Source organism: Lissotriton helveticus, chromosome 8 (genome assembly GCF_964261635.1).
Source record: "Lissotriton helveticus chromosome 8, aLisHel1.1, whole genome shotgun sequence".
In the NCBI taxonomy this organism is placed as follows: Eukaryota; Metazoa; Chordata; class Amphibia; order Caudata; family Salamandridae; genus Lissotriton; species Lissotriton helveticus.
The window spans coordinates 1559216304-1559238661 of record NC_136069.1 but is presented as its reverse complement, the minus strand read 5'-3'; the positions used below and the strand labels follow the sequence as shown (position 1 = coordinate 1559238661).

Genomic DNA, 22358 nt, shown 5'->3' with positions numbered 1-22358 from the left:
TTTGACACGGTGGACCATAAGATCTTAATCCACCGTCTCAGTACTCTGGGAATAACAGGCATAGCGTTGCAATGGCTGACTTCTTTTTTGGAGAACCGAACCTTTCAGGTTTGGGAAGGTGAGGCTTGATCCAAACTGACCCTCCTCCAATGTGGGGTCCCACAGGGCTCTTTGTTGAGCCCTACCTTATTTAATGTCTATATGGCCCCCTTGGAGGAGGTGGTTAATCCCTTTGGGATTAAAGTAGTCACCTACGCTGACGACACCCAATTAGTCGTCTCGATCTCCCAAGAGAATCACTGTGTGGAAAACTTTCACTCATGCCTCACGGAAATCCACGCATGGATGAATAGGTCTTGACTCAAATTGAACAGAGCTAAAACAGAGCTCATGTTGCTAGGCCACCACATAACGTCGCTACCTAATTCCATCTGGCCTGCATGCTTAGGGACCGCCCCCACTGCTAAAAAGGAATTAAAAAGCTTGGGGGTGTGGTTTGAACAAGATCTGTCCTTCAAGACCCAAGCAAAAAAGACAGCGGGCATATGCATAGGGCTACTGCGTTCTCCCCGGAAAATTCTACCCTTGCTGCCAGAGCAATCGAGAAAACTGCTTATTCAGGGTTTAATTCTATCAAGGCTAGACTATAGTAATGCCTTATATCTGGCCGCACCTGAAAATACTATCAACACTCTTCAACGAGTCCAAAATGCGGCCGCAAGGCTGCTTACTGGCACCTCACGCAGAGCTTCAGCCAGACCGGCACTTAAAGCCCTGCACTGGCTACCAATTCGCGAACGAATTAAATTAAAATCCCTATGTATTGCCCACAAATTCCTACAGGGGAAGGGACCCCCCATTTTAGGGAATCTTGTCCGCCCTTATAAAGCCTCCAGATCTCTGCGCTCTGATCATGGCAACCTGGATATCGTCCAGAGAGTCAAGAGGGCCCGTGCGGGGGGACGCCGATTCTCAGTGAATGCGGCGTCCCTCTGGAATACCCTTCCTGCTGGGATTCGCACCGAACCGAGTTACACGAGGTTCCGTAAACTTCTTAAAACCTTTCTGTTTCCACAGGATCCCTAAATCCTAGCGCACCCTCAGTATCCCTGGTTCTACAGCTCTGGGACGCTCTTGGGCAGCCATGCGCTTTACAAATCCACTTTCATTTCATTTCATTTCATTTCCTTAATGTCATAATTGGTGACTTATGTATTGAGACCAGAGTTACGGTCTTCTCTTTTGCAGTTTCAGGTGCAAATAGCAAGTAAGGTGCAATGAATCAGACCTTTGTGACGTGCTCATTCTGCAGTTTGCGATGGAAAAACACCTCCCTTACACTGGGGAGTTACCGGACTTCGTTTTGTCCAAGTGCAAGTGATGGAGCAGATTTCATCTGCAGTCAGGCATTGTTTTTTTTTTTTGTGCTACAGACAGACTGCATTTAATTTGCCACGCACATTTTGGTGAAAGTTAAAAACATGGCACATGAAAAACATGAAAGTGAGGCCTATTCAGTCTGAAATGCTTTTGCTGAATTAACATGTGTTTTTGCAATGTAGAGAAAAGTGGCCTTTTTAGCTTTGAAGATTAATAGAATATGTTTCTCTCTTTCCCAGCTCATCCCATATAATCTACATTCACTATTTCTTTCTTAATAGACTTTGACTTGTTGCATATTTTGATAAATATTTTCAGTTAAATAACACCTCTTTTTATAATGTGTGTGAATTAATAATGCACCAAACACTACACAGGGTACTAAATGCTTTTTGCATGAAAAGCTATCTAAAACACTAAAGCATGTTGCTGTGTGCGCTGTATTAACTATGTGTGCTTTTAAATTTTACACTAAAGCATGAAAATGCTATGTTGCACATTTCACATTTATTTTGCATGTTGTCATAAATAATAGAAAAGCTGCTTTTCACTAATAGCTTGGCTAGGTAAACATTTATAAGGGGTATTAGTATGAGGGAGGGAAACATAATGGGCTGATTTACATGAAATTAATATTATCTTTGTGTTTGTTTTATTTTTGGGGCCTACACAAAACATGGCTGCCTGTGAATCCATCAAGGCTATGGCTTGCATTAAAGAGAAGAGAGCATGCGCAGACTGTACCAGCTTTCCTAAAGGAGTCAAGGACACTTTGAACTTTGTACATTCTTGTGATTCTGCCAATGTACCAGTGTTAGTTAAAAGTGTCCATCTGACTACGCTGTGGAAGGAAGGAACAAAGAGAATTAGAATGAAACATTTTTCTTAGTAAATGTTGCAAATGTTTATAAATGTAGTTATTCATGTATGCTTCTTTTGTTAAAACTGGTAGTCAGGATTTTAGAATGAGTCAGGGTATTGAGAACTCATGCCATCATGACTGACCAATCACGTACAGGTTTACCTGAAATATGCTACATCTTGGTGTAGTCTGCCAATAATTAGAGTATAAAATAATGTCCTCTCTGGATGGGGGCTGGCTTTCTCAGCTCAGCTGGCTTCTATGGATTAGGTACGCGAAACGTCCCGGGAGATTGCTGAAGGGGAGGTGCGTCCGAGGAGATTCAGGGGGAGGTTTCTTGCTTCCACGTCATATCTTGGCACTGCAGGCCACATTCCTTTGAGGTCTGGTGAAGGGCGGGCTGTCTCCCTCCTTTTTGCTTTTTAGACACAGAGATGCTCAGAGCAGCAACAGATAGAAAGGCTCTTTAGATTTAGATGCTAAACTTTAAGTTTATGTTTTGACTAATTAATTAGGTCTAAAAAGATTTATTTGTTTTATGCATTTATTTCTCTTAATGGGAGATTTTTGCCAACTATTTAATTATTGATTAGCTTTGCAAGACTATTTTTCTTAGAAACTCTTTAAGAATTTTGACTGATATTTTGCGCCACATTTTCATAACTACATGTAATGCTTATATGCAGACTGTAATGTGTTCTGTATTATTGATATTTTTCCTGTTTTCCAAATTATGTAACCTGATTGATATTTTACTAATGAATAAAGGGTCAGAGAAAAAACTTAACTTTTGACTAGAAAATAAAACCCTTTAAATACTCAACAACTCTCTTTATTGGCTTAAAATAATAATTGCATTTTTGACTGTTCAGGTTTATTTAGGTCTCCTGAAGGTAATACATGGTGTGAAGGGCCCAACACCTTTTGAGCGGTAAATTAGAGGTAGCATGAGGGTTTTGCATTGAGAAACTACCAGAAGAAATTACCGCTCCATTACAAGTTCAAGGGTTGAGCCCCGTTGGACCCCCAGTTGGTTCTTCATGAAGAAGGTTTTTTCTCTAGTGAAGACGGAAAACTGGATCAAATTACTTGATTGAACTGACTTAACTGTTGGATTGTTACTCGAAGAAAGAGGACACTATCATCTTTGTAGGAGTTTATTTGGAGCTATACACTATGGTTGGTCATGTGACATGATAGTATTCATGGATAATGTAGTGTTTGTTGAACTTTTCTCTCATTGGCTGCTGTGAATAGGTATTGAAGCATAATCCTCACCTCCGTGTACTTAACCCCTTGCATGCTCATGACGGAACCACGCATTCATGAGCCACGGGCAGCGTGTGCTCATGACGGCGTGATTGCGTCATGCTGCTGCCGCTCCGTCCACGCGGGGCTAATTCCCCGTCTGTGCGGGCGAATTAGTGAGCGGGCGTGGTCATGGCGGACCCACGTCGTCATGACCACACGCCGCCCGTGCCTCATGATCATGGAAGTGCCGCGCTCACCCCTTACCCCCCACCCCCGTGCCGCGGCGGAATTCGCACAGCGGCGAAGGGGTTAATAGAATTGATAATTCTTGTCACAAATTTGTGCACATTTTTAATTGTTGTGTAGGATGCAATTACCACAAGAGTGGTAATTTCCGAAGTAGGTTTATTCCGGTTACAAAAGGCAGGTCATGCAGGTGGATTACTGGAATACACAATGACCCAGAACACTTTCAGTACTGTGGCCCGCAGAGTCCATTCTAAACAATAACAATTCCTTAATGGGATGCAAAGTATGCAATTCACACATAACACTTTTTCCAGCTTACAAAATCCTTCACTTCAAGGCAAAATGAATAGAGAAATTAATTTGCCCAAGTTTACTTCTAAATTTTCCAATGAAATATTCTGAAACATCGTCATTTTTACTTGAACTATTAAAACGTCCGCTTCTTCTCTTTGCAGGCACGCATTACGTATCTGGCTAAGTCTTTTATGTAGTTTGGCTAACTTCAGTTATGTGGCACGCACCCCCCCTAAAAAGCATCAACAAGCGCTTGCGTACTGCGTAGCGTCAGGAAACGGCAGGCATAGTAAAGCCAGGCAAAAGCTCCACGGCGACTTGAGTTAAAGTGATGCAGGAGTTACGCTTTCCTGACCTGGAAATGGCCGTCACCGTCTCTCGGAATGCGCCTGGTGGTGTATCCGGATGGCTATGGAAACAGTCGGGCGGCGCCTCGCCTCATCACCGTCTTCACTCTGTGATTGGTTTAGGTCGGAGCAGGGGGTATAGCCCCGCCCACCGTCAGTCAGCTGCGCGGCGTGCCTGCGTGGAGTGTGTGTGAGAGGTCGCGCAGGGAGGGTCTGAGGCTGCGGTGAGACACGGCTGTGCCCGAGCAGCAGCAGCGGCAGCTGGGAGAGGAGCCCGAGCAGCGCCCCCTGCCACGCACCCAGGACCCCGGAACACAGCTCCAGGCCGCGCAGGACTCACCGCCAGGGCTCTCTGGGGAGGCTGCTCCCTTCCCCGTGTATTTTCCGTCTATTTTCACCCCGCCCCTCCCCACCCGCCGCAGCGCCATGTCCGCCGGAGGAGACTTCGGGAATCCGCTGCGCAAGTTCAAGCTGGTCTTCCTGGGGGAGCAGAGCGGTGAGTACGAAGGGGAGGGGGCTGGAAGGATGTGGGTTGGTGCCTCCCCTGTCAACTGGTGTTCAGCTTAGACACAACTAGTACTCGCTGTTGACTCGTTGCCCTCAACACCCCCATCCGAAACCTGTTCCCCAGGAGAGGAGGTGACACATGGAGCCTGGTCTGATTCTCGCCCACGACGCAAAGAGCTCCAGGTCCATAAAAAGACTACGTGCCACGTACACTTTTCCCCAGCTTGACACCAGAAATCAGCCCATAGGTTCCTAGCATGCACCTAAATCAATGACTTCCCTTGGTTTCTAACTCCAGGCCTTTGATCCATAACCACTGTCCACCTCCTGCCCCTACATTTGAACAAGGCTGGTCAGTGCCACACCCAGTTTTTTTTCTTTTGCCCACATCTCACCACAACGTGCACCTAAATTTGGTTATACAATTTTTAGCAAAACCAGATCCTACAGTGGTAGGATCTGGTTTTGCTAAAAATCGTCCACTACTCCTCACCCCCACTTAAAGACTAAGCTTGACTTCCCACCCTGACTCTCTACCTCCAATAGTGCCCGCCCCAGTTTGCCTAGTACCTCTATGACCCCCCCACAAGCATTGGCCTCCCTTAACTCTTCCCCCCTATCTTATAGAAAACCACCCACCAGACCTCCAAACCAAAATTATTTTTCCTAACTGGCCCTTCACTTTTCATCACAATGTTCTTACCCATAGCCTGACAACCACCTCTATTTCCCTTTTCCCCATCCAAACCCCCTGGTTACCCCTCTGCCGTCTTCTCACAATGGCCAGCTCAAATTAAGCAGCCTTTTTGTGGGTCTTAACCCTGTGCCATTCTCTGGCATCCCACAGGAGTCTTTAAGCAGGCTGTACAGTGGTAAATATTCATAGGCGAGAAGCAGGCCGCCTGTGTGATCTCCAGAGCTGATGTAATCTGACATCATTCTAGATACGGAGGCAGTAGCCTTAGCTCGGTGCTGCTTATATTGGGCCAATAAAAGATTCCCAGGACGGCGGATCTTATTTTGCCACGCTCCTTGTAAAACGCCAGACTGTGTTAATGATGGCAGCGGCGAGGCCCAAGGGCCACGGTCTGTCCAGATGCTTAAATTGCTGTTTCATGCGTCGCTATTTATACTTGCCACTGCTTGTCTCCACTGGATGGTTTGATATTATAACCTTCCAGGCTTACATGCGAGACGAGATAGCTCCTACACCCAAACCGTTTTTTTTTATTTTTGGGATGTGCGAGGTTTTCCCTTGTGAGAAAGAAATGAAGTCCGATCGTGCCATAAAATGATGTACTATTCCATTTTCTTTATTGAAAGTCAAGAGGTTAGGCTTCGACAATTGTCTGTATTTTTTTCTGTATATGCTACCCAGCTTGATATCGATGTTTTGCAGACCCTGGGGCTGAATTAGACTGTCATAAGCACCAGTGGTTAAGCAAATGCACCTTCGTTATACAGTTATTTTTCATTCCAAATTCTTACTCTGATCAACGCTGTACAGTGAGTGTCGTTCCGTTCTTATGAGCTTTACAGTTACTAGATTTGTTTCTTACTTTAGTATTTTTTCAGCATTATATTTGTAGCATTTGCAATGTTACTATTTTGTTTGTCCCTAACATCCAGGGTTGCACATTTGTGTATGCTGTTTAGATACATGGCTTGATTAGTCACCATTCACTGGGTATTGGGTGAGATGAACTAGCCTATGCATTAGCTCAAATAATAGTTTAGTCGAATGCTGCATACTAAATTTTTTTTTATTCTGGATTTGTACGTTAACACCTTTTGTTATCTCTTTCGATGTTTTTACCAGTTGTGTTAGTGTGTATTCGTAGCAGTTCGTGTAGGGTACAGTAAAACCAAAATAGCTAATTTGGGCAAGTATGCTCCAAGGACTAGTTGTGAAACAAATACACCCAGCTTGTTTGCACTGTTAGACCTGTTTATTCTTGGTTGTGGCTGCTGTCTGTGTTGTTGACTTCAGTGTTAGCTTTTTGTGGCAATGGTACATATTCCCTTTATTGTTCTCATTGGATTCAGTTGCGAAATATTTTCATCAGTGGCATGTTTGGCCTTTGGTGTATTACTTGCATTGCTGACAGTTCCTGTGATTGACTAACTTGATGCTCTCATCTGCTAATGAATGTGAAGTGCACTTTATTTCGGTTGTTCTCTGGCCCTCTATTGGGTTTGTATTTCAACAAATGCGTGAACAGACCATGTACCAGAAAAAAAGTGTATTGTGTGTCTACACAGCGGTTTAAGAAATGCAACTCCTTTGGAGGCTCTTTTTCAGTACTTGAATTACATTGTTGTTTTGTTAATTCCCATCTAGAACAATTGCTGTTTAATGTTTGGTTGGTTTCATTAGCGCCCATGTCTCAGTTAAGTATAGTGTACTAAAACACCAATGTTTTTGGCAAGAAATTGTTGCTTGTCGCTCTGCTAAAAACTGAATAGTGTCACGTTAACAAGGCTACTATATGGGTCACATATGGCACTACTGTGTGTGTGTTTTTTTTTTTTTTTAAATTGGGATGCTCGGTCCATACTGCCGAAAGTTCACATTAATAGGGGTGAACACGACTGGCGTTTGTTTACCACTGAGTGTGTTATGGAAAGCAATCACTCAGGTTTGAGACTACTCAGAATTCTTGCATGAAACATTTGGGGAGGTGCCATTGTTGACCATGATATCCAAATCTGTCTTCAGATAGATCTACTATTGGCTGATATTGTTATTCAGAAAGCTGTCCACTTCTGATTGTCCCTCCATATTCTCTAAATGATAGACGTCTTCAATCAAGAGAGTTGTTAATGTTTAGACTTAAGTTTGCATCTCAAATGTAGGCCTGTTTTGTTTCTGTATTTTTTTTCCAGAGGAAGTGAATGTAATCTGTCTCTGAATGAATGACTAATCGTCCCCTGTTCCTTGCTTGTCGTTGTGAGAAGTTGGCTTGGTATATGCTGTCCACCACTTAAAGTGGGCACCTTGCACCAGTCCAACCGACCCTTATTGATGATTAGGTGAAAGAGAACCTTTAAAGAAAGCTATCCTAGGGATAGCTGTGGAGAGCAGCCTTCAGGCTAAGTCTTGAAGGGATGTAAAGCAGCTTGTTTTTCCAATCTATAACCTCCTGAATGACCAAATGAAAAGAGAACTACACAAGGAATATATACAATATATATATTTATTACTAAACACTCTACTAACCTCTTTATGAGATAAAAGAACAAAGCACACAATATTAAATCACTAGAATGACAGTAATAGCACAATACACAGTGGGCTCCAGGGGTAGACCAAACCATTTACTAAGAAAGTGGTATAACCTCTACGACTTGACTAAACACAGTGCCTAGAGCACGTAGAATCGCCAGGACCCCAAGGAACCACCCAAGGTAGTGACACAAGGGACACACGGGGGACGCGTGCAGTGTGAGAACACAGGCGTGAGCTCTGTACAACTCTATTGGAAAGTCGCAGTTGGAATTTTAAAAATGAAGGACACTTAGGAGAGGACTTTAAGCAAACCCTTTCAATCTTAGAAGGTTCTAAGGCAGCACCCATGTGAGCACCAGAATACTCTTGTTACCTAACCCAGGGAAGCCGGGTGCATAGTTGTCAAATGGTGTCGGGAATCTTCGTAATTTTCAATGGAGTGATGCCGAAAAGTGCTGCTGCTGCCATGAAGAGGAAAAGTGTCCGGTGTGATCCAAGCCTGGATCGGAGCTGAGAAGAACCTGAAAGCAAGGGGACAGAGTCTGGGTCACTTCAGGGTGACCAGGGGCTCGGTAGACGAATGGCCACCAATGTATGGTGCTTCAGGTGAGAAGAGGTGAAGCTTGACTCTGCAACCACAAGGACCAGGAGACGTCAAGGGTGACCAAAGTCCGCAGGCGAGCTGTCCTACGAAGGATGTAAAGTGCTGGGGCTCAGTGTCTGGATTGAACACCAACAAACCTTGGCAATTGCAACCCACGCCGTCAGAGGAAAGATGTTTCAGTGAGGACCAGCAAGGTCCTGGGGACTCTCCAAGCGATGGAGAGTCAGGGCACGTCTGGAGCAACCAGGAAAACCCACTGTAAGTTAAAGTTGATTTCACAGGGACCCACAGGCATACTGACCAGGGATCGCAAAGGGATCTCGAGAGGAATCACAAAATACTAGCCCACGGAACCCTCGTGGAGTGTAGGCCGGCAATCTTAGTTGGAATCACTGCTCTGGGTCTGGACTACAAGTAGCCCAAAGCACAGCTTCAGGGGTCGCTGGAAAGCAGATGCTTCTGCAAATGTACACGGTGCCCAGGGGTACGGGTTGCACGATCCCCCCCCCCCCTAGGGATACAGGTCTCAGGTTTGCTGAGAGCACTAGTCGACCTCAGGGACACTTGGAAACCCACCTCCTGTGTTGCAAAACTCTTTGGAGTCCTCAGGAGCTTCGAAGATGCAAACCGGTCAGATGCGTCTTTGGTGCCTGCTTAGCAGGGGAGTTGCACCTTTACTCCAAGGGAGATTCTTCAGTTATCCAACGTAGTGTAGATGGTCAAAGTGCTTTGTTTCTGTAGCAGAGTTTCGTCCAGGTAAATCTAAAGTCCTGTACTCCGGGGTTCCTACTTTATACCCAAGGAAGGGGTGGGACCAACTCTGGGGACCCACCTATGCGAGGGTCAGGACAGAGGGGTGGTTACACCCATATTCTTTGTCCAGTTTTGCGCCAGAGCAGAAGCAAATGGCTCCTGCAACCGGTTTGACCTGGACTATGCACAGGGACATCAAATGTGCCCCCAGTGCAGACATCCAATCACTCTGAGTGCACCCACCCAGCCCCAATACACTAAAGCCTGTCTGGGAGGGGGGTTACACCTCCCTGTGATGGGAAGCCTATTGTCATGCCTTTCCCTGCTCAAACTTGTCTCATCAGCAGGAGAGCAGACTCGTGTCTGTGGCTGGCAGCATCCATCTTGTGATGCCAGGGTCGAGAAAGCTGGTACCAGGTGTACTGGTCTTGTCATATTTCTCCCTCTAGTAGGGTGGAATCATACCTCCCACACCAGTTACTGGTGTGGAGGTATGAGTCCAAGGTGTTTGATACCAAACACGACGTGTTTCCATGCAGCCGTTAGCAGTAAAGTTAGCATTTACTGTGAGGTTATAATGCACTTATGAGTATATTGTTGGCTGCATCGCAGAACAACCCCAGAGAATAGGTTCCGACGGCTGCAGAGGGGCTCTGCTCATGCATGGGCATCCTCTCACATAAAACCCAGCACCCTGCCTTCAGGATTGATAAGGCCTGCCATAGGTGTGACTGATATGTTTACATGTGTAGTGATATAAGGTAGATATAGTGAACCTATATCTAAGTAAGGGGTGCAAGCACCACCATGCACAGGTTGTAGTAGCAGACCTGTGGTGTCAGTTTGAGTGGTCTCTCAGGGGTGGCACAATACATGCTGCAGCCCCTGGGAGGCCTCTGAGTACCTATGCCCTGGGTACATAGTATACCGTATACTAGGGACTTATAAGGGTACCCCAGAATCCAATCTGGACTGTACCTAAAGTACATGCAATCAATTTAGGGAGAAAGCAGATAGACTGGGGTCCTGATTAGCAGGATCCCAGTCAAACGAGTCGAAAACCAGCAAAACACCAGGGGAAAAAAGTGGGGGTAATCATGCAGTCAGATTGCACCTTCCTACAGTAGTTTTTCGATCAATTGATGCACAACCTAATGATGTAAAGGGAAACAACCTGACTCCATTTTTGATCCCTTTGTTAAATGTGAAGACCTAAGCCTGTGATCCCGATTGAACTAAGACAAGTTGCTAAAGTTAAGTGATCTTTGGGATGTAGTCTATAACGCACTGCAGCATTTTTACTTGATAGCACTGTTGTCTCGGAGTTCACATTTGTAATCTTTGCAATATGAATATTGGATTTAGCAGAATAGGTAACCACGTTTTGGAGTAAAGTGTACTATGGTATTTGTTTTCCTTAAATCAAAATTGACTTGTGTAGCATTCATATAGTTGTTTGGGGTCATTGAAAAGTAACTTCAAGCTTGTAATGTGAACCATTTAACCACTTTTGCTAACATATTTGCTAAAACGGGGAATCTGTCCTCCTTTCAGCGAATCACACATCATTTCTAGCGGTCTTAAGGATGTTGTCTGCTGTGGGAAATATGCATTACTTGAAGGTGGCAGCCTGATACATTAGATCGCCCATTTTAAGACCAAGACTTTTCCAAAATAAAATAGGTGACTGTGATAGCTCTGTTTATTAAACAATTGCAAGTACACCATTACAAACAATGCAAATATATAACAGTCTGGCGGTAATGGGCAGAAGAGACAATCCAGGTTCAACCATCAATTAATCAACATTGGTTCCCAACCACATCAGGTGTGGGGCTGTCGACCCCTCTGCCCCCTGATCCTACTCTACTCCCTTAAGGCACCAAAACAGATCTAAAAAATCTAGGAATTGGATCACCTGAAGAACCATGATTGAAGCTTTGAATTTAGGACGTCCTTAGACCTTTAGAGCTTTTCTAATCATCAATTTTCATGTCTTTAAGCACTGGAATGATATTGATGTCGGGGAACTGAAAATTTTATGTAAGATAGTTTTGGGAATGCCTTTTTATTCTTGTTGTAGTGTATTAGTAGTACGTTTTTTTCCCCGCTGTCAGTTATGTTTAATAACGCAAGATAAAACATGCATATATGCACTAATATTTAGATTATTAGTATTTCTTAAATATGCCTTTATTGGCATTTTCAATTACATTGCAGTAAGTGCGTAGAAGGGAAGCATATACATCATTCAGGAGGCAGCGTATTTCACATCTATAATCACACAGGTGTAGATCAGAACCATACGCAGTATCAAGTACATGTTTTAAATACTGTTGCCACAATACATGTTACTGCCAACTTTTCTCAAGCGATCACTTCCCTTCTTCTCCATTAGTGTGTTCCCCGGGGAATCACAAATGTTCTCACGTTGTTATATAGACCTATTAGGCTAGCAGTACAGAAACTGAGTTCCAAACTCTGGGAAACCGTGTAACCATGCATTGTCAGGTGGGGTTCTCTCACAGCCGTCCATTGTACGAGTTGACCTCTCCCCTGTTGGGGTCTACGTAGCCCCACACAGGGGATCTCTACAATAAAGACGGGGGGTTGAACAATCACTCGGCCAGCACCCCCACCCATCACGTTCCTCGTGTTCCCTGCAGGGGTTCAGTAGGCACACTCTACGCTCTGTTTTCACTCGACTATCACCCAATTGCCCTACATTCTTATTATCCCATGCTCGCAGCACTTCCGTTCACAGGTATGCTAAAGGGCGATGACGAACCCCCTCTGGCATCCTCCATTTGGAGTGCCCTCTCCTCTGCCCTGGCCCATGTATTTATATTCTTTTCCCAGGCCACCATTGTAGGGCCCACTGGTGTCTTCCACTTCAGCATTATCTGTCTTCCTGCTAGGACCAGGGCCAGATAAGCAAATCAAGAGCCCTCTGTTTCTCGGCCTAGGGAAAAGACCCAAGAGGCACACCTCTTCTGAGCAGTGTAGCGTGCGAGCCAATGTCCTGTTGATGCTATCCATCACTGATTCCCAAAATCCCCTTAGCCTTACACCGTCTCATGTCATAGGGGAAAACCCTGCATCCCCTACTCTGCATCTAGGACAGTAGTGGTCCTCCCCAGGGCACAAGTCGTAAAAAAAGAAGTGGGGGGACGCTGTCACCGGAAGTGACGTCACGACAGGAAGTGACGTCACGAAAGGTGCCGAGCTCCACTTCCCAGAGAGGCCAAAAGGTGAAGTCCAGCTGTTTGGCAGGGGGGATGGCGCCCCCCTGGTAAAATAAGTGGGGGGACGCCGTCCACCCGCGTGGTACCCCGACTCGAGCCCTGGTCCCCCCCCACCCCCCCATATGTAAATGTAAATGTAGTTGAGCTTATATAGCGCACAGCTACCCGCAGTGGGTTTCCGGTGCTTGCTTAGGGAACCCTTCCTGGTATTCCCCTGTGAGATAGCAGGGTATCCACAAGGTGAAAGTCAGGCATCCTGCCGCGAGGGGCCGTTGTGGAGATTAAGCAAGCTATTGCCCAGAGTCGCAGAGTGTGAACCCGTGAGTCGAGGAGGCACCGGGGCGAGAATTATCGAGTCCGTGGAATTTTTACCCCAAGACCCCGCCGAGGCGGGGAATTGAACCCTGGTCCAGGACCGATCTCAGCTTCCGGGTCTGCTGCCTCTAACCCCTGAGCCACACTTCCCCATTGTACAGTCTGTGCAATGGTGTAATGACCTGATAATTCTGCCTATCACCAGGGCATACTGACCCTATCCCCTCTTGGGACCCAAAAAGGACACAACACTTCACAATACTTATCCAAGAAAGGAATAATACTAATAATTACCTAGAATATATGGCTATTGCCGAGGAGCTCGCAAACAGCAACAACAACGCAAGAACAATACCAGTGGCGACAACAACGCAAACAACCCGGGACGACAACACAAACAAGAGGCCACTCGGTAAAACAACGCAACAAAGCCCACCCTGGTGGGACTGTATAAACAACGGATGCCCCTCCTAACTATGCCTCGGGTGGAATACTTATTATTTTAGGCTTCCCTGGATGAGTGGGACGTCTCTCTCTCTCTACATCCCCCCCCCCATACATGTTGTACAGTCTGTGCAATGGTGTAATGACCTGATAATTCTGCCAATCACCAGGGCGTACTGACCCTATCCCCTCTTGGGACCCAAAAAGGACACAACACTTCACAATACTTACCCAAGAAAGGAATAATACTAATAATTACCTAGAATATATGGCCATTGCCGAGGAGCTCGCAAACAGCAACAGCAACAACAACGCAAGAACAATACCAGTGGCGACAACAACGCAAACAACCCGGGACGACAACACAAACAAGAGGCCACTCGGTAAAACAACGCAACAAAGCCCACCCTGGTGGGACTGTATAAACAACGGATGCCCCTCCTAACTATGCCTCGGGTGTAATACTTATTATTTTAGGCTTCCCTGGATGACAGTGGGACGTCTCTCTCTCTCTACAATTACCTGCAGGAAGGCAAACTTACCATCCTTCCGGTGCTGCAGCATTTGGGCCAGAAAGGTCCTTACCTCCCGTCCCAAGGAACACAGACAAATAATTATATGCTCTGGGGTTTCTTTATTACACAATGATAGGACAAAAAGAAAGAAAACACTACTATGTTGCTATAGGCCTTCTTCAAATCAGTACCTAAGCAATTGCTAAATGCAATCAATAATACATATACAGAACTTATATGTAAATAAATGTATGGAACCTGAAAATAGGAGACAATAGTTAGTTAAGAACCGTTAGAATGTAAGAGTTAGTGGAACACCTCACCAAGTTTCTACACATCCTGCTTCAACTTCGCCAGAGGGGAGTCCGTTTCTCCAGCCGAATCAGGATTTTCTGCTCCACCGTCACAGCTACATGTCTGTACTGTGATGAACTACCACTGGTTGAGACCCGAACACCCCCTTTAGTACAAGTGGAAAAGTTGGTCGAAGCTTCTAGCAAGCCTCGCTCCCTGTTGCCATCAGATTCTGTACCACTCCGCGCGAAGGCCACAGCATCAGCTAGCTAGGCGTTTGTTAGGACTCCGGGGCAGAGCAGACCTATTCCTCCGACAAGAACCGGTTCCTACCAGCATACAAAGTGCAGAAAACAAGTGAGAAGTAAAACATGATTCCTCACCCAGAAAAGCTTAGAAGATGGCGACCGCTTAGAAAATGGAGTCGCTTAAGCATAGGCCACTTTTCCTGCAAAGAGCCCGAATTAGTATGCAAGACGGCATTAGAGTATGCCAAAGCCAATAGATAAGCCCTGCCTTTAAGCAAGATAGTCAGACACAGAAAAGACATTATCGAGCCTTACTTTGCAGCTAATTCATATTATGTAGGCCTACACAGCACTACATTAGAGCAAAATATACTGAGATGGTAGTGGGCAACGGTCATAATCGAGCCGTTTCCATACAAAATGGCTCAATCACTACAGATGGTAAGCAGTGGGCAGGCTATTAGTCCAGAGTAAATTATTGATATGATCCACAAGAGGTCATTAGGCAAGACCTAAAAACACTAGTGCAGCATCCGCTTCAGTGGATATTATGAAGTATAATAATATAAAGAGCTCAGTTTAGAGACCATGCTTATGCGTCCCTCAGGATGCAGAAGGTAAAATAGAAAGAGTTCTCCACCCCCCCTTCTAACTCTGCCCTATAGAAATACAAATTGTCTCCATTCACAAACCATCCTGCAGTACAGCCTTTTGTGAACGAGCGCTGCAAAGTACAGCAGTAGGAGACCGCTGTGGGCCCCTTAAGTGTATGTATATGTCGCGCTCTCTCTTTTTTTTGTGTCCTCTTACATTAAAGCAAGTGTGAAAAGAGCAATGGAAAGATAGGGTTCTCACAGATTTATATGCTGATGCTTTTTGAAAATCTGCTTCCTTTAGAAAGTATTGATAGTGCTCCATTTAAACAATACCTTTTCTGTAGAGAATCTGCCACAGCCCCATTAAAAGCACGGCAGTCTTGCAGGAAAGAACAGTAGCAGTCTCATTGCAAGTTTGACATCTCCACAGGTGTTTTTTTCATTAAAAAGCTACATTCTGTTGATGTCCATACATTGATAGCATGGCCTCTCTCCTTCAAGGTGCTGTGCTGTTCACATAGAGAACCAGAACTCCTTTCATAAGTAGTGATACAGTCCAGCGCAAGTTGTGAGCCCTGCTAGGAAGTCCTGCTGGTGCTGTGCATTACTAGTGAAAGAGCATTGTTGCTGAGAAGTATTGGTAACATATCATTTAATGTATGTGCTCACTATAACGTCTGTTTGTAGATGTCTGGCATGACCCTTTAGTGCCTCTCCGCCCCCCCCCCACTGCTGCGCACTACAGGCATCCATCCCCTCTATCCTTTTTCCCTCACCCATGTGGTAGGTAGACTTCCAGTTGTGCTTTTTTCCCCATTTGTGACATTGGGGCCAACCTCTCTTCTGAAAAGGATCACCTTGCCGAAACGAATTTTTTTTTTTTGAATGTCAAAGCAAAATTAAAACATTTTCTTCAGTCGACATATATAGGTCTGAAGTGCAATTCTGCAATGGTTATGTGGTTCCCCAGTTAAGTTCTACAGGTATTACGTGCACTCCGGATACCTGGGATCAGTAGGTGCTACTGTTTGATGCTCTCCCTATGGTATTTACGTACTACTCTACTGACTGATCCCATACTGCTAAGGGCAAAGATGCTTCCGGTTTTTAGAGCTACCCCCACTCTCATGGGTTTATCACAAGATAGATCTGGGTTGTACTCTTGAGACCTCATGATTGGATGTGTATTTTATCTTTGATTTATAGTGGGTGAAAATAAAGATCAAGCTGTAGTGAATGCCCCATGAAACCTTCCAGCGTGTTTTTTTTTACGTCGAGCCTTGAGCCAGCATGGCCTGCATGTGCTGTTCTGCGAGACTTGTAGTGGAGTAGGGAATAGAAGCCCCACCCACTCTCTGTCCATATTTGCCATTAGCTTTTCATTGTCCGTCCTAAATGCTGGCTTCTGATTCGTAAATAGGATTGTTACTCCCTCCTTAGAACCGCCTCCTCTTCATTTGTCATCTCCCATGGCGACTGGCCCTTTTACTTCGATTGTTACACGGTACCTGTTATTTAGTCTTTAGACACCTTCCAGGTATTTTCAAATGAAGTAAGATCTAATATTCCAGCTTTAACCTCTGGAGTGCCTCAGGGTTCTATTTTGAGCCCTTTGCTTTTTAGCCTATATGTTTGCCCTTTGGCTAACATTGCTGAGAAGTCGGGACTGACTATCTTTTCGTATGTCGACGATACGCAGATTATCTTTTCACTTTCCACCGCTCAGCACCAAGATCCCTCCCTGCTTCAGCTTGGCTTGAGTAATGTCTTCTTGTGGATGACTAGTAATGCCCTGAAGCTAAGCACACTAAAACTGATGTGCTTGTTCTAGGTAATAAACCTGAGCTTTGCGGAATCAAACATTGCCCTGACACTCTGGACCATTTGCCTGCCTCTTTCTCCAAAGTTGAAAACCTGGATTTCATTCTTGATAAAAAAACGTTCCCTTGTACCTCAGGTGTCCAGGTTACGGCGTCCTGCTTTGCTGTTCTTAGATGGATTAAAAAATCCTTAGACTAATTCCATCGGCAGCTCAGAGAATCGTTTTGCAGGCTCTGTTGATATCCAGGCTGGACTATGGCAATGTGCTCTATTTGGGTACAAACAAAGCCTCAGTCCACCATCGTAGAATGCTGCTGCACATCTTTTTTTCCATCTGCCTAGCTGGGCCTCTGCGTTTCCTCTGCTCCACCAACTCCATTGGCTTAAAGTCAATAAGTGCATTGAATTTAAGGCCCTATGCTACATGTTTTGGGTCAATTATGGCCTTGCTCCCGCGGTAACATGTTATGTGCCGGCTCGATAGTTGAGATATTCCAATCTCTCATTGTTTTCAGTCCCAGGGTTTTGTCTTGTCCGTATGAGGGGGTCGCACCTTTTCTTACTTGGGCCCCAAGCTGCTCTAGAATGCTCTCCCAATTGATCTTGGGAATTGTCATTCACTGTTAGCTTTCCGTAAGCGCTTAAAGACTCTGCTTTTCAGCGACCTAGCCTGACTCCTATTCCTGCCTGTTGCCTAACCCCTGCATACCTGCTTTCACTTTTCCAGCGCCGGGAGACCCTGTTGGGTAGCTGCATGCTCTATAAATAAATGAGCACTATTTTCTTTATCCAATTACTATTACTGCAGGCACAACGTGCTTTGGTGCCTCCTTTACAACCCCACCCTCCGTTCAGTTGTCCGTGCCTTCTTTACCCACGCCCTCCCTCCAGTTGTCCGTGATGCCTTCGATATGCAATGCAATAAGTCTCGCATTTATGTGAGTTTGAGCTATTGGCATTGTAAATGACAGTCTTTTGTTTGTTTTGGTTTTTAAAACATAAATAAGATACATTGTCGTTTACAATGCCAATAGCTTAAACTTGCGTAAATGCGAGACCTATTGCATTACAAATGCTTGTTTCTGTTGTAAAGCACATAACTGCACCAACGGTAACCACATCCCATGGAAGAGGGGGCAGCAGGCGAGGTGCAGTTGAATACAGAAGATGTAAACTGGAATAACTGCCTTGGTGGCTGCAGTATTAATGTAGAGCTGCATATTTAATGTATTTGACTGTACAAAAAGAGGAGGAAGGAATTCTTTTTTATCATTAACTTTTCCATTTCAACATTCTTACAAAGAGAGAAACGTTTACAGTCATTGAGAAAGGTCATACAGTACCATTACTTGAATACATTTTAAGTAGCCGCTGTGTCCTTATGGCTGAACATTGATCTCCCACCCCTGCCTGGAGATGTGACATTTGTGACTCTGTGCACTTTTATGGTTGTATCTTTTCCTCAACCAAATAAAGTTTATGAACGAACGACTCTGTGCATCACCTACAGGCCTGGGTGTAGAGGTGGTGGTGGTACGTTTGGGTGTGTGTTCAGGGGATACTACCCTTCCTCACAGGGCCTGATGTCTAACCAATCTCTGATCACTCACCTCAGCTGCCCTACACATTCTGAAATTAGGCTGCTTGTACTACACCCCGGGGAAACCATGAGTTGTATTAGGAGCACCATTGTAGCTCTCCTTTAATTTTTTTTAATGAAGTTTATTGACGTTCCATTTTATATGGACCCGTTATCCTCCTTACTATTGTGATATTTTAGTACTTACTTTTTAAGTTGCTAGTTCCTCTTTCAATTCCTGCCTCTGAAACGCTATCATGCTACTTGATGGATAGTTTGATATGTAATCCCTCCATAGTGACGATCCTCAGCTTCCATCTGTCTGAAAAGCCTCCACCGGCTTCTGGTAAGGAAGAAAATTCTTTTTAAAATCTTATGCTTGGTGCACAAACATATGCACAAAAGTGGTCCTAGGTTTTGGTCCAAGAAACTGAGATGGTACAAGCCCCAAAGAGAACTTAGATCCAGCAACGAGTCCCGACTGACACCCCTGAGAATACAAACTTCTAGAAATGGCGGTCGTGCCTTCTCTTTTCTTGCCCCCGCTTCCTGGAATAAAATGCCCCTCCATCTCCGCACCATTCCTGAACACAGCCTCTTTCGAAAAAGGTTAAAGACCTGGCTTTTTGCTAATTAAGCTGCCTACCTTTTTAGGTCGAAGGCCTAAAAGGCTGCGCTTGCGCAGTCTTAGGCCGGAGATTTAATGACTTAGTAGCGCAGAAGGTCCTGCCTCCCTGCCCTGTCTCTCCTTCATTGGCTGGCTTCCTAAAAGGAGGCCAGCCATTGGAGGAGAGATGCATCACTCCAAACAAGCCCCGTCTTTTTCGGATTCGGGGGCGTAAATTTTGCTGTTCTTTAGACAGTGACGTTGTCTGTCACTCAAATCAGCAAAACCACGCCCCCGAATCCGAAAAAAATCGGAACCTTGAGGCCGCCATTTTTGTTGTTGTCTGCAGTGAGGATCGATCTTTCATTTAGCCCTTCCTCTGCAATCCACAGACACCCGGTTATGCCGCCCTTACTTCTGCCCTCTTACTGCCCTGTGACAAGCCCTCCCCTGCCTGGGCACTCTCGGCTCTTCACTCGTTTGCAGCGCGGAGCGTGCGGCTTTGGGTGGAGCCTGCCGTGTGCGCTGTTCCCTGGGCCGAGTTCGGAGTGTCGTCACTGGCGGGAGGCCCTGCTGCGGCTGCATCCGTTGCTGGATCCCCGCGGTGTGTGAGTGGGTGTTGGGGGGCAGGGGTACCCATTAACTTGCTTGTTTGAGTTATCTTGCATGCGGGTGCGGCAGTGTGCTGTGCCTGCAGCAGCCCGAGGCTGCCAGGCGCTGGGAAGGTGCCCGAGAGCGAGGAAGCGGCCCACCGACCCGCCATAGCCAGGGGCTGACGAGCTGTTTTAGTAAGCCTACAGAAACAGCAAAATACATGTCGGACGGGTGGGGGGCTACTCGCAGATGCAGTGACAGAAACCGCAAAATACATGTCGGACGGCACACTATGCTTAGCACAGATTTTTAGCGTTTGTGTTTTTAAGCCACACCGTTAATTAAATTGCCCACGGACGTTTGAGAGACTCGCCACCTCCCCCACCCACCCTCTGGATGCAATAACAGAAATAGCAAAATACATGTCGGACGGCACACTATGCTTAGCACAGATTTTTAGCTTGCTGGGCCTGCAGCAGCCCGAGGCTGCCAGGCGCTGGGAAGGTGCCCGAGAGCGAGGAAGCGGCCCGCCATAGCCGGGGGCTGGCGAGCTGTTTTAGTAAGCCTACAATGTAGAGTCACTGCTCGGGCTCACCTATGGGCCATGCTTAGAGAGACCCCCTCAACGCTGTCCGTGTCTCCTTTCCCCACCACCCCACCCTCCCTCCCGCTGTCTCCTTTCCCCCCCCCCCCCCCCCCCCCCCCGTCCGTGTCTCGAACGAGGAAGAGGCCCACCGACCCACCATAGCCGGGGGCTGGCGAGCTGTTTTAGTAAGCCTACAGAAACAGCAAAATACATGTCGGACGGGTGGGGGGCTACTCGCAGATGCAGTGACAGAAACAACCCTCTACCTTATTTAAAAGTGCGGTGGGCTCATCCAGAATTAAATGTAAATTCACATTTGCGCAGATGGATTGTTTAATGTCCGTGGCTGCCACCCCTGGTGACACAGCTATTGAAATGATAGTGGTCTGGTGTAGGGCTGTAGGACGGCGCCTCAGTTACCTCAGTACCTTTCTTTCCATTCTTGGAAGGTGGATTTGTGGTTCAGGGCTTCTTTCCCTCACAGGTCTCCATGCACCTGGATCACCAGGGCGGGCAGGGATATGGGACTATGAGTGGGAGCTCTGTCGCAAAGCAGGCATCTTAGTCTCTGTCAGCCCACCTGCCAAATGCACTCTTTTAATGCATCAGCCATTTGTGCTAACCGCAGTTGTTACCAATCGGTCCGCATGGCTTGCAAACAGCATGTGGACTGCTGTGGACTAGCTGAAGTAAAGGTATTAAGCCCCAGAGATTGAGGACACACGCTCACTAGGATATCATATCTCAGCTTTTACTGAAAAAGCATGTAATCTGGTAGCTCTTTTCCTGTAATACCCACTGTTGCTCCACTTCGCAATCCTGGAAAAGTGTCGGAATAGAAGCATTGTACTACTTTTTTAATTGGCAGGTCAATTATGCAAACCTTAGTTTATTTAATCTTTTTTAAGTTTGCGCAAAAAATCTATATACTTTTTTTTTTTTTTTTAAACCAGTGGTATTTATTTGATGTAACCCCACTTTATTTAAAATTGTGTATGAAAGGTTTCTTAGTCACCAAAACCTTATCCTCGGATAATGCAGGAGGAACAGTAGACTGTCTTATTGTGTCTCCCTCACTACCTCACTCTTTCACTACCTCACTCTCTCTGTCTCCCACTACCTCACTCTCTATCTACCTCACTCTCTCTCTCATTACATAACTCTCTCTAGCTCACTACTCCACTCTATCTATCTCACTACCTCACTATCTCACAACTTCTCTCTCTCAAAACATCACTACCTCACTCTCACTACCTCACTCTCTAGCTCACAACTTCCCTCTCTCTAACTCACTACCTCAATCACTCTCTCACTACCTCACTTTCTATTTCACTAACTCACTTTCACTCTTTCACTACCTCTCTCTCTATCTCACTACATCACAACATCCCTCTTCCTCACTACCTCACTCTTTCACTACCTCACTCTCTCTATCTCACTACCTCACTCTCTTTCTACCTCACTCTCTCTATTTCAATATCTCACTCTCTATTATTTCAATACCTCACTCTCTCTCTATCTCACTACCTCACTCTCTCTCTCTGCTAATGCAATAGGTATCGCATATGCAAAAAAAAAAGCTAATGCCCATAGAAATGACAATGCCATTTATTTAGGGATACAAACAAGAGAAAAAAATAATGAGCAATACCAATAGCTCTACCTATAATATTGCCGAGACCATTGCATTGTAAATGCTTGTTATTTCCTGTCAGTCGTCTGCTAGCGCCATGAGACTCCTCGGATGTGATTTGCGCGCGATACAAATGTCCCTGAATTGAATATCCAAGGTCCTGACAGGTCGATCTGAGACTCCGAGTGATCCGAGTCCCTCTGCTAATGCCCAGTTGCCCTTTCTTATCTCTCATGTGCCCCTGAGTATGCAGAGAATGTTCCACAGTGCTCAGCCAGGGCAAGAATTCCCAGCTTTGTTTCCGGTCTCGTCTAGTCTACGCTGATAGCATATACAGTGCTCCCGTGCTTCATTATATAATAGTGATTTGTATGCGTTACTCCTCATCTGTAGTTCCCTCATCAG

At 45.6% G+C, this 22358-nt stretch overlaps 1 protein-coding gene across 2 annotated transcripts in view; it reads left to right on the top strand.

Moving 5' to 3' along the window:
- Window positions 1-4512: 4512 nt before the first annotated feature.
- RAB6A (RAB6A, member RAS oncogene family) overlaps window positions 4513-22358 on the top strand; it is a 369438-nt gene continuing 351592 nt past the window's right edge. Inside the window, exon 1 of one of the 2 annotated variants that reach the window (XM_078658559.1) lies at window positions 4513-4879. In XM_078658559.1, coding sequence (XP_078514685.1) covers window positions 4810-4879 — 70 coding nt within the window. In that variant the 5' untranslated portion in view covers window positions 4513-4809. The remainder of the gene's footprint in view (window positions 4880-22358) is intronic. The other variant, XM_078658560.1, reaches the window with a different exon arrangement.